Source organism: Globicephala melas, chromosome 4, assembly GCF_963455315.2.
Source record: "Globicephala melas chromosome 4, mGloMel1.2, whole genome shotgun sequence".
Classification (NCBI taxonomy): Eukaryota; Metazoa; Chordata; class Mammalia; order Artiodactyla; family Delphinidae; genus Globicephala; species Globicephala melas.
The window spans coordinates 59,687,023-59,703,940 of record NC_083317.1 but is presented as its reverse complement, the minus strand read 5'-3'; the positions used below and the strand labels follow the sequence as shown (position 1 = coordinate 59,703,940).

The following is a 16,918-nucleotide window of genomic DNA, read 5'->3' as shown; positions in this document are numbered from 1 at the left end:
CACAGAGCATACATACCAACAGCCAAGGCTGACCCTTAGTATCCGTGGTTGAGGCTGTCTCCTTTAAAACAGTGTAGGGCATCACGGACATCTTCATTACTCACTAGCATACACACATTGGCCCTACCAAGGAAAAAGTGGTCCTTTCTTCAGCACTCTCCCATCTTACTTCTTACATGTTCTGCTTGGTCTCTGTCGTTTCAAAAGGTAAGATAGAAACCAGTTTAAAGCCATTTATAAAAGAGACTGTCGGGAGTTCCCTGGTGGCCTAGTGGTTAGGATTCTGGGCTTTCACTGCCGTGGTCCCAGGTTAAGTCCCTTGTTGGGGAACTGAGATCCTGAAAGTCATGCAGAGGGGCCAAAAAAACTCTCTGTTACCACCATAAAGTAATGTTAGTTATTGTAACATTTAAATGCTATTATATTGATATTCAGTGTTATTTTCCTAGCATGTTACCATGACATCAGTATGTCTTTCCTTGCTGCCCTATTTTGAATTTTGGAATTTTGAGATTTCTACATTATGAGTAATTTCTGACCTTTGAATTGTTGACCTTTAAAGATACATACTTTTCAAAGGATTAGGATAGAAATTTGAGACACCATTCTAAAAAGAAGAAAGAACTTATATTAGAAAAGAGCTGAAGATTCTCAATTGAGGTATTTAGAATGCTAAAATTAGTATTCAGTAGTTTAGTATACAGCTGTTTCTTAAATTATTATAAATATTGACACTTAGAGGTAATTTTTTCATTTTTGTTTTTGATATTGTAGCTGAAGAAATTAAAAAGCTACGTAAACAACTGGAAGAAATTCAAAAAGAAAATGGCCGATATATTGAATTACTGAAAGCAAATGACATATGTTTATATGACGACCCCACAATCCACTGGAAAGGAAATCTTAAAAACTCAAAGGTCTCTGTTGTTATTCCCAGTGACCAGGTTCAAAAGAATATCATTGTTTATTCCAGCGGGAGTCAGCCTGGCGGAAATAGCCAGGGAACAGCTGTTCAGGGGATAACCTTTAACGTTGGGCATAATTTACAGAAGCAAACTGCCAATGTGGTACCAGTACAGAGGACTTGCAATCTTGTGACTCCTGTGTCTATTTCTGGAGTTTACCCTTCTGAAAACAAGCCATGGCATCAGACCACGGTTTCTGCATTGGCTGCCAACCAGCCTGTTCCTCTTTGTGTTCCTGCTACCATTTCTGCTCAAAATATTCTTGAGGTTTCCACCTCCGAAAGCGAGTCGAGTATGCTTGGTGCCAGCAGTGGCTCACTGATGACTGTCCCTGTCGGGCCTGTACCACCCCAGCATCATTCATTGCACACATGTCTAAAGGATCAAAATTCTTCTGAAAATAAGAATGGGCAAGAGAGCCCCAAATTATTGAAGAAAACAGTCCCTTGTGCCACAAGCATCTCCCCCAGCTGCTCAGCAACTGCCACTAAAGGACACCAAGGAAGCAAGTCCTGCCTGGGCGTACAGGAGTGCAGAAGTGACTTTCAAACCACCTCTGTTGTTTCCGTTACCACGACAGTCTGCTCCCAGCCTCCAAGATCTGCAGGTGATTCTTGTCCAGCGAGCATCAGCAAGGGTGCAGACTTGACAAGTGTTACTGCGGTGGTGGCCCCGTCTGCCCCTGGAGGAGGGGAGACCACCACCCCTGTGAGCACCCTTTCTGCAAACCCTGTGGACAGTGGTTGGACTCTTTCTTGTTCTTTGCCTTCTTCAGCTGTTAGTGCTTCAGATTTGAAAAACATTAATAGCCTTACCCGAATTTCCTCAGCTGGAAACACGCAGACGACGTGGACTACTTTGCAACTGGCGGGAAACACTATTCAGCCCTTAAGCCAGACACCGTCTTCTGCTGTGACTCCGGTATTAAATGAGTCTGGTACTAGCCCCACCACGGCCAACCACAGTAGATGTGTGGCTACAGGCGTCAACTTGAATAATTCCTTTCCAGCAGATGGGCAGCCAGTTGAGCAAGTAGTTGTAACCTTGCCTTCTTGTCCATCTTTACCTATGCAGTCACTGATTGCCCAGCCACAAGTTAAATCTCAGCCTCCAAAAAGTATCCTTCCATTGAATTCAGCAATGCAAGTGATTCAGATGGCTCAGCCAGTTGGGTCGGCTGTTAACGCAGCTCCTGCTAATCAAAACGTTATCATTCTTCAGCCACCCAGCACCACCCCGTGCCCAGCAATGATGAGGGCAGAGGTTCCCAACCAAACAGTAGGTCAACAGATAGTAATCATACAGGCAACTAATCAGAACCCTTTGCCACTCCTCTCCGCTCCACCTCCTGGTTCTGTTCGACTCCCTGTCAATGGAGCCAGTGCTATCATAGGGTCTAACAATTCAGTGCAAAATGTTTCGACCCCACAGAGTTTTGGAGGAAAGCACCTTGTCCACATATTACCAAGACCTTCATCTTTATCAGCATCTAATTCAACACAGACTTTTTCTGTAACCATGTCAAACCAACAACAGCCTCAAACGATTTCTTTAAATGGACAGCTCTTTGCTTTGCAGCCTGTGATGTCTTCATCAGGAACTACAAGTCAAACCCCTATGCAAATTATTCAACCCACCACCAGCGAAGATCCAAATACCAATGTTGCCCTGAATACATTTGGCGCTTTGGCCAGCCTCAATCAAAGCATATCGCAGATGGCTGGGCAAAGCTGTGTACAACTGTCTGTTAGCCAGCCTGCCAATCCTCAAACTGCTGCAAATAGTCAAACCACCCCAGCTAACTGTGTTGCATTAACAACAGCTGTAGCATCTCCCATGACAACGGAGAATTCAGCCACACTACCCAGTACGTATAATCTAGTGACCACTCCCTCAATGAACACTGTAGCTTGTTTGCCTAACCTGAAGCCCAAAAGGCTGAATAAGAAGCCGAGTGTCAAGAAACACATAGCCACTAATAAGTCAGCCTGCACCCTGAATCCAGCCAGAGATGTGGGTAAGTTAGACTGCCCCAGCACCGAAGGCTCCACAGAGCCATCGTGTAATGATGGACTCCTGGACAGCCTCCCTGGTGTGTTACCATCGGTCACTATGTCCCAGGTAAATAGTGTAAGTGTTTCTGGCTCACATTCTTTGGATGTTCTGAATTCTGAATCAGTGATACCTGAGTCCATACCCAAATCTAAGTCAGCAGAAGAGTCTAGCTCATCCTCCCAAGAATCCGTAACAAGTGAACATTTTACAATGGCCCCAGCAAAATCCAAAGATTCTCTCCCCGTTTTGCAACGAGAGACATCTCAGGATAAGCCAGCAGCTAGTTTGGCATTGCCAGCTGCTGCCAAATCCTGCACTTCAGCCAACGTGTTGATTTCGTCTGCAAACGATCCCCACGTTTTGGTTTCTCAGGTTTCTGATTTGTCGTCTGCCACGAGCACTGCAAGTACTGACTGTGTTTCTGAGGTAGAAGTCATTGCTGAACCTTGCAGGGCTGAGCAAGGTTCATCAGCTACAGTGCAAACCACAGGTCTCTTAAAGGGGCAGGGTTTAACTGCACTGCTCTCTGGTCTTGCTAAAGAAAAAGACCCTCAGAAATCACCTCTTTCAGTCCAGGTGGACCATCCTGACTTTTCTTCAGAAAATTCTAAAATAGTCCATTCAAGTGTTGATTTACATCCCAAACAGGAGCTATTACTGATGAGCAGTGATGACAGAGATCCAGGACAGCATCATTCCTGCATCTCTGATCAGGAGGTTATTAATGGTTCTTTGCTCACCAGTAGGCAGGCTGACTCCCCCATGTCAACCAGCTCTGGCAGTAGTCGTAGTTTCTCAGTTGCATCCATGCTTCCTGAAACAACTAGAGAGGATGTCACCAGCAGTGCAACGACTAATACGTGTGACAGCTGTACCTTTGTAGAGCAAACTGATATAGTTGCTCTTGCAGCAAGAGCTATTTTTGACCAGGAGAACCTTGAGAAGGGAAGAGCTGGCGCCCAGGCTGATATGAGGGAAGTTCCTTCAAAGCCTTCCGAAGCATCCTCTTTAGAGGGAGACCAGCCTTTCAAAACCCAGATATCTAAAGAGAATGGCCCAGGACAGGCAGAAGCGACACCAAATGAATTTAATTCTCAGGAGTCAATTGAAGCAACTGTGGGTCGGCCCCTTGAAAAACCAAGTTGTTCTATAGGGATGAAAACATCAAATGCCTCTTTACAGGTTTCGACTTCTCAGCCGCCAAGCATCACCAGTTTAAGTGTGAATAATCTTATCCATCAGAGCAGCATCAGCCATCCTCTGGTCAGCTGCGCTGGTTTAGCCCAGACTTCAGAGCCAACAGCTGTTCCTGCCACGGTTAATCTGACGGTTTCATCCAGCTCCTATGGCAGTCAGCCTCCTGGCCCATCTCTGATGACCGAATACTCCCAAGAACAGCTCAGTACCATGGCCGGTACCATACCAAATCCACAGATTCAGGAGCCACTCTTAAAGCCAAGTCACGAAAGCCGTAAAAACTCTGCTAAGCGTGCTGTCCAAGATGACCTTTTACTGTCTTCAGCTAAACGTCAAAAGCATTGTCAGCCGGCTCCCCTCCGGCTTGAAGGTCTGTCCCTGATGAGCCGAACTCCAGACAGCATTTCCGATCAAACTCAAATGATGGTTAGTCAGATCCCTCCCAACTCGTCAAACTCAGTTGTGCCTATTAGCAACCCAGCACATGGAGACGGCCTTACGCGGTTATTCCCACCTGGTAACAACTTTGTGGCCCCTGCGTTGAGGCAAACTGAGGTTCAGTGCAATTCGCAGCCTTCCGTGGCTGAGCAGCAGCAAACGCAGGCCAGCCAACATCTGCAGGCCCTGCAGCAGCATGTGCCAGCTCAGGGGGCGCCTCACCTGCATAGTAACCATCTCTACTTGAAGCAGCAGCAGCAGCAGGCGGGGCAGTTAAGAGAGAGGCATCACTTATACCAGCTGCAGCATCACGCACCTCACGCGGAGAGCTCTGTCCACTCTCAGCCCCACGTCCACCAACAGAGAACCCTGCAACAGGAAGTCCAGATGCAGAAAAAGAGGACTCTTGTCCAGGGCACTCAGGCCTCTCAGCTTCCTCTACAACCCAAGCACCATGGAACTGACCAATCCCGACCCAAGAGCGGTCAGCCACACCCCCACCATCAGCAGATGCAGCAACAGATGCAGCAACACTTTGGAAGCTCCCAGCCAGAGAAGAGTCGTGAAAATCCTTCCACAAGCCGCAGTCACCATAACCATCTCAGTCAAGACATCATGCACCAGCAGGAGGTGGGAAGCCGGCAGCAAGGTGCGGGGCTTTCTTCTGAACACGTATCTGGGCATAATCCAATGCAGAGGCTTCTGACATCAAGAGGCATAGAGCAGCAAATGGTGTCCCAACCGAGTATCGTGACGAGACCTTCAGACATGACTTGTACTCCACACAGGCCAGAGAGAAATAGAGTTTCAAGTTACTCTGCGGAGGCACTCATTGGAAAGACATCTTCCAACTCAGAGCAGAGAATGGGTATATCGATTCAGGGTTCCAGAATTTCAGATCAGCTTGAAATGAGAAGCTACCTTGATGTTCCCAGAAATAAGAGTTTGGCCATTCATAATATGCAGGGTCGTGTGGACCATACTGTTACCTCAGATATCCGCCTTTCTGACTGTCAGACATTTAAGCCAAGTGGAGCCAGTCAGCAGCCCCAGAGTAATTTTGAAGTACAGTCTTCAAGAAATAATGAAATAGGTAACCCTGTGTCATCCTTGAGGAGTATGCAGACCCAGGCTTTTCGAATTAGTCAAAACCCTGGTCCACCACCAATTGACCGCCAAAAGAGATTACCTTACCCACCAGTTCAGAGCATCCCAACAGGAAATGCTGTCCCACCAAGGGACAGTGAAAATACATGTCACCAAAGTTTCATGCAGAGTTTACTTGCCCCTCACCTGGGTGATCAGGTCATTGGGAGCCAGAGATCACTGCCAGAGCATCAGAGGAATACACAGTGTGGTCCCTCCTCTGCAATCGAATATAATTGTCCCCCAACTCATGAAAGTGTCCATATTAGAAGAGAGAGTGAGAGTCAGAATAGGGAGAGTTGTGACATGTCCCTGGGTGCAATTAACACCAGGAACAGCACTTTGAATATTCCGTTTTCGAGTTCTTCTTCCTCAGGAGATATTCAAGGTCGAAACACAAGTCCCAACGTTTCTGTACAGAAGTCCAATCCCATGAGGATTACTGACAGTCACGGGACCAAGGGCCACATGAACCCTCCAGTCACAACCAACATGCACGGGGTTGCAAGGCCAGGTTTGCTGCATCCGTCTGTGTCTCACGGAAATGCTGACCAAGGGCCTCCTGTACGTCAAACTAGTTCTTCAGTTCCCCAGCGATCAAGGCATCCCTTGCAAGACAGCAGCGGTTCCAAAATTCGTCAACCTGAAAGGAATCGCTCTGGAAACCAAAGACACAGTAATGTCTTTGATCCAAGTCTTCCCCATCTTCCTCTGTCTACTAGTGGCAGTATGATTCTCGGACGCCAACAACCCGCTACAGAAAAGAGAGGAAGTATTGTTCGTTTCATGCCCGATGGCCCACAAGTACCTAATGATAATTCAGCGCCTGACCAGCATACACTATCACAAAATTTTGGTTTTCCGTTTATTCCTGAGGGTGGCATGAATCCACCAATAAATGCGAATACTTCTTTCATTCCACAGGTTACTCAGCCTAGTGCCACTCGAACTCCAGCCCTCATCCCTGTAGATCCCCAAAATACTCTCCCCTCCTTCTATCCCCCGTACTCTCCTGCTCATCCTACACTGTCCAATGATATTTCAATCCCCTATTTTTCTAATCAAATGTTCTCGAATCCTAGCACAGAGAAGGTAAACAGTGGAAGTTTGAATAACCGATTTGGATCAATTTTATCTCCTCCCAGACCTGTTGGTTTTGCTCAACCAAGTTTTCCTCTTCTCCCTGACATGCCCCCAATGCACATGACCAACTCTCACTTATCCAATTTTAATATGACATCTTTGTTTCCAGAAATAGCTACAGCTCTCCCTGACGGCTCAGCAATGTCACCTTTGCTTACGATAGCAAACTCCTCTGCCTCGGACTCTTCCAAGCAGTCCTCAAACAGACCTGCCCACAACATAAGCCATATTTTAGGTCATGATTGCAGTTCAGCTGTTTAAATACTGACTGACTGTACATAAATGTAATGGGTGAGATTACAAATGTATTTGTGTGTGTATTTACACGTGTGCACAGGAAGAGAGAGAGTGTGTGAGTGTATCTCCTTGTGTTTGTATAATCAATTGTCAGTTATCTTCTGAATGTAGGGAAGCCGTGTCAGAGATGAGGCAAATACTGGGTCGTCGAAAACAAATTATCTTTCATTTTTAACTGCATGGTGTACTTTTTAAATTTTCCAAGCAGATTTACATTTTCAAGTTTGATCTGTAATCTGGCATTCCCTAGATATTAATCGGCTGGAAGTTGAGGGAGATCATCTTGGTGTGTCCTGGGTGGTAGGAAGGAACCTAAATTTTAAACTTGATTGTTGATAATTTGTAAAATAGTTGAGCTGATTGAGTTGCTTTCCGAAAATACAGACAGTTCGATGTAACACAATGGCTCATAACCAAGTACGGGCCAGTGTCAGCATCTAGAACAGTTTCTTACCCATGGCAGGTGTTGAATTAATGTAGAATGAATGTCCATGATTCAAGTCAAGCAGTTAGCAAATAAATGAGTTGTTTAATCAACCTGTGTTCCCAAGGTTTGGTTTAGGTAGAGGCTTCTTTCTTAATTATAACAATTCATAAATTATCTGAATGTCGTGTCTTGTTCTCCAAATTAGGGAGCCATGTTATCCTTTAATGTGCCAAGATCCTGTAAAAGCAAAGGTCTTCCTTAAACAAGTAGCCTTAAAAGCGGAAAGCTAAAAAGCAGAGTACATAGATGTTCTCCATTTTGTACTTACATTTTGCATCAGGCCATGAGGATAAAAGCAGTTGTATTGTGGAATTTTGCATGTGTTCAGTTAAAGATTGTTTGATCCATTGAGTTTCGTTGTAGAATTCTCTTCTATTTATTTGATCTTGAAATAAGTTCTTTTATATTTGTTTAATCATTAGGGACTGATCAGTAAATAGCGTGTTTGGAATCTACACAGTTATTTGAGCCTTACTTTTAAAATATTTCTGAACAGAGTCTTAAGCTCTGTCAGTATTTTCATTACTGATATTTATATTTAAAATATGGCATTGTATATTGCATTATTACCCTTCATAGTAGAATTACAATGAGAAGATGAATTGGTTCATTATTTTTCCTGATGGTAGATGTGAAATGGTGCTTCAAAACCTTGTCTTTGCATATGTCCACGTGTGTGAGCGTGTGTGTACTCGGACATAGATTTTAAAGTATAAACTGGCTCTTTAAAAATAGGCCTGCCATCTGAAAATGAGGAAGTGGGACCTGAGACCTGCTGAAGTGTAGAAGAACTTGATGTAGCGTTTTTTAAAAGCCCCGCTGAAGTTAATAATGAATTTTAAAAATATATTCAAAATTCATGAATTGAATTTTGAAAATTTAATTAAGAAAACATATGTACTCACATTCTCAAGCCCATTAATTTTCGTTGTTGTTATAGTCTGCCAAAAATGGGATGGAGTGGGAGATATAAACTGTTCTGTCTACTCTGTTAGCAAAGTGAACCCACGGACCAGAATTTTGTGTTTTTTTCCTTAAAAAAAAACCTCCTAAGGCTTGGTTAGAGCAGTTAACTCCAGTGAATACCTCTATTAAAGACTCAGCAAAAGGGTCATCTGTGCCTATAACTTAAAAAAAAAACTAACTGGGGCTTCCCTGGCGGCGCAGTGGTTGAGGGTCCGCCTGCCGATGCAGGGGACGCGGGTTCGTGCCCCGGTCCGGGAGGATCCCACGTTCCGCGGAGCGGCTGGGCCCGTGAGCTGTGGCCGCTGATCCTGTGCGTCCGGAACCTGTGCTCAACAACGGGAGAGGCCACAACAGTGAGAGGCCCGCGTACCGCAAAAAAAAAAAAAGGAAAAAAAAAAACTAACTGAGTTTTAAGCTTTAACATTCAAGTTTTTCTTTGTTCTTGAAAGGTCCAGTCTGCTAATTGCAAGGACTGGTTTCAATGTGTTCAGCTATTCATTCTCCCTCCCTCCCTTCCTCCCTCTCTCTTACCTTGTCTTTCTCTCTCTGTCTCCCCCTCCTCCTCCTGTACCCGCCAACACACACACAGTGGCTGTTGAGTTCTGAAGAACTGGGGACTGTTAGAATTGGAACTGAGGTAACAGGCTAAGAAGAAGCTCGATTTGAACATTCAGTGGAAAGGCCCCAAGCCTGGTACTTGCAGATATTTCTCTGTTGCCTCGATTGTATTTTTCTGCTCAGCTCTGTTCAGAGGTAGCATTTACATTCCTCAGAGCTTTCATTCCAGGAATATAACACTTTGATCCCGAAAGAGTCTCTACCCCCTAAGTAAGGCTTATTTGACCATTGGAGGAAAGATATGAGCATCTGCAAATAATTTGGCTCCTGCTTACATATAGCTCTAATTATCTTACAGACATGTATGTATGTATGTAAGAGATCATTTTATACACAAACTCAATTCTGAAAGTGTTCAGAGCACAGTAATCTTACTTGATTTATAAGCACGAGTACATGAGGTTTTTGTTTTTTTTTTTTTTTTCAGTACGTGGTCCTCTCACTGTTGTGACCTCTCCCATTGCGGAGCACAGGCTCCGGACGCGCAGGCCCAGCGGCCATGGCTCACGGGCCTAGCCGCTCCGGGGCACGTGGGATCCTCCCAGACCGGGGTACGAACCCGTGTCCCCTGCATCAGGCGAACTCTCAACCCCTGCGCCACCGGGGAAGCCCGAGTATATGAGATTTACCAGCAGTATTAAGTATTTGATAATTAGAGCTACATGATCTGGGGGAGGAAATTTATTATTTAATATCTAACGAGCTCTGGATATAATTTTGGCAAAGGAATGGCAGAAAACATAGTCAATTTTTGTTATAGTAAATTTAATGTTATTCATGGCTTGCTAATATATGTCTATAGAATGTAAATCCATTTCCACAGATAAATTTGTAATTTCTAGAAATACACTAACAGGTAGGAGTCATAAGTGAGAGTCATTGATTAAATTGTTTCTCTCTCGTAGTGTTATTGATCACATAGAATCAGTTTCAGAAAGTGGTTGATTCCTCTAGACATTTTACACAGCAACTTCTGATGAGGTGAAAATTTTCAGATTTCTCATCATGTAAAAACTTCTAATGTGTCAATCATGGATAAAAGAAATCAACTTTGATGTCATTTCTTTTTTTTTTTTTTTTTTTGGTACATACAGATTGTTTTGGGGTGTTTTATACTGCTCCAGGAAGTTTATTTTTATTTTAAGACCTTTGGGGTATACCAGAGGTGGCACCCTTTTTCTAAGTAAGGAATGCAAATTCCAGAGTGATCATGCTTTATAAAATGTAATGTATCAGAACTTTGGGGAGAGAAGGACGAGGAAGGAATGTTCTTTTTCAGTGATTTTCAGTCACATATCAGGGTGAACTGCAATGAGGATCAACTTTTAAAAATCAGGCTTCTTAATATACAAAATTATTTAAACATTTTAAAGATAATTCATTTGCCTTGCTCTTGCCTTCTAACATTGGCCATTTCATGGAGGGGCTAAGATTTATACCCCCCAAAAATGTAGAAATACATTTTAATGGGAGTGAAGTTTTTAAAATTTGAGGAAGGGTAAAGACTCACTAATATGCATCTTCTTAGCTTTATCCTTCCTTTGATACATGAGTACTTAGGCTCTTATTTTCTTCCGTCTGCTCCATGTCAAACAGGTGGCAGGGAATCTGGTCATTTCCTCAGAAGGATGATTACTCCTCTGCCTTGAAACATTTATTGAGTCCAGTGTCTATTGGATCGGCGTGTGATAGGGACTCATACTTCCAAATCAGTGATTCCCAAATGCCTGCCTTTGGAAACCATTATATCCCCTATTCTATTAAGGGGCAACAAGAATTTCTCAAAACAAAAGTAGTTCACGACCGACTGAAAATGTTTAATGTGCCATATAGTTCTGTCCCTTGTTTGGGAGAGGTTTTTTTTGTTTCCCCCCATGGAGGAGTAAAGAAAGGGCAAATGTGGTACCAAAATCAGACGGCTTTGGGTTGATATCCTTCGGAACCTGGAAGTCGTTGTTCTAATTCTGTTGTCTCTCTAAATCTGCCTTTGCCCAGAGATAACGACCTATGGCTGTGTACTTCCAGAGGGCAATAATAAATGATGATTTTATGATACCTTTATGCAAATTAATGGCCAGAAATTAGTTTCTTCTCCGATACCTTTTTGGCTGAAGGATACCATTTCTCCTTCCTCCAGAGTTCAACAGAAAAGGGTCCTTTTTTTACTTAACAATATCCTCCCTGCATTCTACACTTCCTGTGTGAACCTAAGAGTGTTTCTACTAGAGTCTGTGGGGGACATAAGGTTCAGATTGAGGCCATCCCGGTGTTCTGGGAAGAAGTGTTGAGGAACTTCTTGGACACAGAGCTTCTAGTTGTGCCCCCATGCCACTACCCTGAGACTGCACTTTACCTGCAACTGTGCCTCTGGTCCTAGGACCAGCCATTGGAACATACTGCTCACTCACTCCTCTGTTACAGCAAAGGACCGGCCGGGATGGTCCATGCTGTGTAATCAAACACCTAGACGACAAGTACAGCTGATGTTTCTCACTGTTGCCTTATCATTCTCTGAGCCATCTTTAAAGCCGATCTTGTAAAACACTTAGTAGTTAGATGCAAGACTCCTTTTAAACTCAGAGCTTGTATGTGGTGGCCATTCAACATTCTTCTTTCTAGATTTGCACAAACCCTGTCAACTGTAATCATTTTCTGGCACATGCCTGTGTTCAGATGCTTCATAAACATGAGCCAACCTGGGTTGAAAATATTGGGGATAGTATCCAAATTGGTGTTATTTTGAATGACCACGTAACCTGTCACTAGGGATCTCATGAGACATAGAAGACAACTCTTCATTTGTTAACACTTTTTTGAAAAGATGATTATTTTTTTCCCCTCAGTTGTGTACAGCTATACACCATACTATGTCATAGGAACTTAAAGTTTACTCCATGTCAGTCCCCTCTTCACTTTTCTGGACCTCTGTTCCTCCATCCCCTAAGTCTTAAAACCGTTTTTCATCTGTGAGGCACTGGACATGAGTATATTGGTAACTTTTAGGGGGAGTTGAACTGTTGATCTTCCAAGAAGAAAGGGACCAGACAGTGTTGCTTAAAATGCTGCAGTTGTGTTACTGTGAAGAAAAGATTTGCTTCCACTTTCAACAGGAGATTATATATATATATATATATATATACACACACACACACACACACATATATATTCATTTCAGTAAAAGTGGGTGGAAAAATCTGAGAACATAGTTACCTTCACAAATTATTTATAGATACACTGGGTGAGAAGCTTACTGTAGGGCAGTCACCAGAAAAAAATCTAACTGTAGTGCTTTCAGTAGTGTATGTAATATTTGTAACTATTCTCACGCCAGCAATATCTGCTGTGCACTGTGTCCTATTACTGTAAATTACCTGGTTTATAATTCTAATGGGAACTAATTTGTTTTGTAATAGAATCCAGAGCAGATATGTATAATATGGTCAGGATTGTCCTACAGTTGTAAATAAGAATAGGTCCTGTTTATTTTGACATCTTTTTACAAATGCATTGTATTAGGGTGTGAATATTCTGAACCATGCTCTTGTTTAAAGTTTTGAAATTTTTATTGGTAAATGTAACATTTTAATGGTTGTAATAATTATTTGTATAGATATGAATATAGTATTTTATTTAAGAAAATAAACTTTGCATTTTTGCATTGTGAATTCTGCCTTTTCTCATCATTGCCCATGCCGCTTCAAACCTGGTATTAAAATGATTTGTCTTACATACTGAAGATTCATGTTCAGGTAATCTTTAAATTTTGCCAAAATGTCTGAAAATGATACCATGACACATCTCCCATGGGGTTGTGTTTCTGATCAACAAGTCAACCTCAGATAAATCATAATTATGATCAGTGCTATATTTTTGGAGTAAACTGTACACCTCTATATTTATTGTAAAAAGTAGAATTTCAGATCTGGAGAGAATTGATAGATGATTCAATTTAAACTCTCCTTGTGTATTTGTAGTGGCAGAAACTGAAGCACAAAACTTTGGGACAAGAATTAGGTCTTTCATTACAACTACCCACATCAACTTGTCACATCTCACAAGCATGAATTCTGAGGGGAAAAGATAGGTTGCCGAGGATCTTGTGCAGTATAAAGCTATGTAAAGTTTAAATACCTTTAAATCAAACAATTTATTCTTTGGGGATAGCCTACAGATGTGGGAAAAATTACAAATTGAGGGGAAATTCCCCGGCAGTCCAGTGGTTAGGACTCTGCACTTTCACTGCTGAGGGCCTAGGTTTGATCCCTGGTCAGAGAACTAAGATTCCACAAGCCACATGGTGTGGCCAAAAAACAAACTACAAAAATTATAAATTGAGGAAATGAGAAACCCAAAATTCAGGATAATGGATACTTCTTAGGAAAGGAGGGAGGGAGAAGGTATCAAGAGAGGTACTTCAAAAACACTGGTAGGGGACTTCCCTGGTGGCACAGTGGTTAAGAATCCGCCTGCCAATGCAAGGGACACAGGTTCAAGCCCTGGTCAGGGAAGATCCCACATGCCGCGGAGCAACTAAGCCCGTGCACCACAACTACTGAGCCCGCGCTCTAGAGCCTGCGAGCCACAACTACCGAGCCCATGTGCTGCAACTACTGAAGACCGCGCGCCTAGAGTCCGTGCTCCGCAACAAGAGACGCCATTATAATGAGAAGCCCGTGCACCGCAACGAAGAGTAGCCCCTGCTCGCTGCAACTAGAGAAAGCCCGCACACAGCAACGAAGACCCAATGCAGCCAAAAATAAATAAATAAATTTATACAAAAAAACCCCCAAAACATTGGTAGTTTCTATTGAATCTGAGAGCAGATGCTCAGGTGTTCATCTCACTTACACCTGACATTTTTGTCTTATGAATGAGTAAAACATGTCCTAATATTAAAACAGGTAAAATGAGGACTTTAGAGAGCATTTATTTCACATGTTCTCCAGGAAATTAGTGCTCACTATATTTTCCTGGTCTAGCTTTTTGCGAGTTCAGGTTAAAGCTCAGTATTCTATCAAGGGTTTAGTGTTCTTTCTGCTATTGCCCACTGCCTCTCATATGATAATAGATGTATCATATATTTTGGTTATACAAGGAACCCTAATATGCTGTAAAGTGCATACAACCTATAATAGTGCAACCACTGTGCATAGATTCAATATCCCTAAAATGAATGTGCAAATTATAACAGCCATATATTTAACGTTTTGTTAGCTTTCCAGTTTAGTTAGATGTTTGAGGGAAAGTGATTTTAGTAACTTATATCTCTTTAAAAAGCTATCCAGGGAATTTTCACTTTTGGATAGAATGTAATAGCTAGTGGCATGTTATCGATCCCACTGCACCACTAGAACAAAGAATAAATTAGAAAATTATGTTTAAAACGATACTAAAACCCATCAAAATAAGAGGACAAAATTCCTCTGACTATATAAATAGATCTGAACAAAACAGAGAGAAAAGGCCTCCCTAGGTGAGGTGAGATCTCTGGCCTTTCTATTTATCCCCTGGGGACATTGGATGAGTATGGGTTGAAAAGGCAGAGTGAAAGCTCCCACAGTTTTATGAAGCTTAGGAGACAAATTCCTGCTAGATGAAGCAGTCTCACCTTCAAGACACTGAAAACCAGAAGCGAACTGCCTCTAACTACAGCTGCATCCCCGTTCTCACCCAGCTCAACTCTCTAACAGAGGAAAAGTGTGATTCCCTTCTGGTGAAAAATAACACAACTTCAATCTTTGCTGTTCGTTTATGTACAATATCCAGGAAATATATACAATGTCCAGAAAAATGTGACCGATAAAAAGAAGAAAAGGCAGACATATGATAGAGAAAATCAGCAAACCCAAAAGTTGATTTTTGGAAAAGATTAAAAAGAAAACAAAAGAGCTCCTAAGAAAGACTGATCAGGGAAAAAAAGAAAATATAAATTGCCAATAAAATGAATAGAAAAGGGGACTTCACAAAAGATCATACAAAAATTAAAATCATAAAAATATCACTTACAACATTATGCCAATATTATTGACAACTGTGATGAAACGGACAAAATTCTTGAAAAATATGATTTACCAAAAGGAACATAAGAAGAAATAGAAAATCTTTATACCTCTATACCTGCTGGCCAAATTGAATCTATAATTAAAAACCTTCCTACTATGTGTTATATAATTCCATCTCTATGAAATGTTCAGAATAGGCAGATCTAAAGAAACAGAAAGTGGACTTGTGGTTACCTAGGGTTGGGGAGTTCGGGAGAAAGTGAGAGGTGGCTGATAGTGTGTGTGGGGTTTTTGATGGGGGATGATGAAAATGTTCTAAAATTGATTGTGGTGATGGCTGTACAGCTCTGTGAATACACTAAAAACTGTTGAATTGTACACTTTAAATGAGGGAATTCTATGGTACGTGAATTATATCTCAATAGCTGTTTTGATTTTTTTAAAGGTCTTCCCACAAAAAACTCTCAAGCCCAAGAGATCTTAGTGGGGAATTCCTCTAAATGTTAAAGGAAGAAGTGATACCAATCTACCCAAACTCATGAGGAAGAGGGATCATTTCCAAACCTGTTTTAAGAAGTTAATATAACCTTGATACCAAATCTGTCACAACATTATAGTAAAAGAAAATTATAGCCCAATATCCCTAATAAACATAGTTGTGAAAATTCTTCTTTTTTTTCTTTTCTGGCTGCATCATGGCTTGCGGGCCAGAGTTCCCAAAGAGGGGTGGAACCCGGGCCCACACAGTGAAAGTGGAGAGTTCTAACCACCGGGCCCCCAGGGAATTCCCTGAAAATTCTAAACAAAATGTCAGCAAATCAAATCTAGAGATATAAGAAAAGAATAGTACATCGTGACCAAATGTGGTTTATTTCAGGAATGCATAAAATGTTTTAACATTTTAAAATCAATTTATGCAGTTCATTGTATTGACAGAATAAAAGATAAAAAAATATGGTAACTCAATTACCATATTTTTAAAATATGGTAACTTTTTAGTTGATAAAATTCAGCATCCATTTATGGTAAAAATTCTAAACAAAAGAGGAAGAGAAGGGAGCATTCTCAATCTGATAAAGCATTTCTGCCAAAAAGTCCCCAGTAAACAAAACTACAGCTAACATCATACTTAATAATTTCTCCCAAGTTGGGATCAAGACAAACATGATCAGTGGCAATTGCCACTGAAATCACTGCAGGGATTTTTTTTTGGGGGGGGGGCTGGAAATTGACAACCAGGGTCTTAAATTTATATAGTATTTAATATAATAATTATATAAATGTGAAAGTCCTAGAACAGTCTAGACTATCTTACAAACAAAGTTAGAAGACTTAAACCACCAGATTTCAAAACTACTCTAGTAGGGTAGATCTTAAATCCTCATCACAAGAAAAAAATTTTTTGTAATTATGTATGGTAACAGATGTTAACTAAGCTTGTGATGATGGCTTCACAATATATACAAATATCAAATCATTCTGTTGTACACCTGAAACCAATATAATGTTATATGTGAATTATACATCAATAAAATTTTTTTAAAAATTACTATAAAGCTCCAATAATTAAAACAGTGTGATATTGGCACAAGGATGGACAGTAG

At 41.7% G+C, this 16,918-nt stretch overlaps 1 protein-coding gene across 2 annotated transcripts in view; it reads left to right on the top strand.

Moving 5' to 3' along the window:
* Positions 1-8,926, top strand: part of USF3 (upstream transcription factor family member 3) — a 43,726-nt gene extending 34,800 nt beyond the window's left edge. For both annotated transcript variants that reach the window (XM_030836808.2, XM_030836809.2), the window contains exon 7: positions 775-8,926. In XM_030836808.2, the coding sequence (XP_030692668.1) occupies positions 775-7,205 (6,431 nt within the window). In that variant the 3' untranslated portion in view covers positions 7,206-8,926. The remainder of the gene's footprint in view (positions 1-774) is intronic.
* Positions 8,927-16,918: the final 7,992 nt, after the last annotated feature.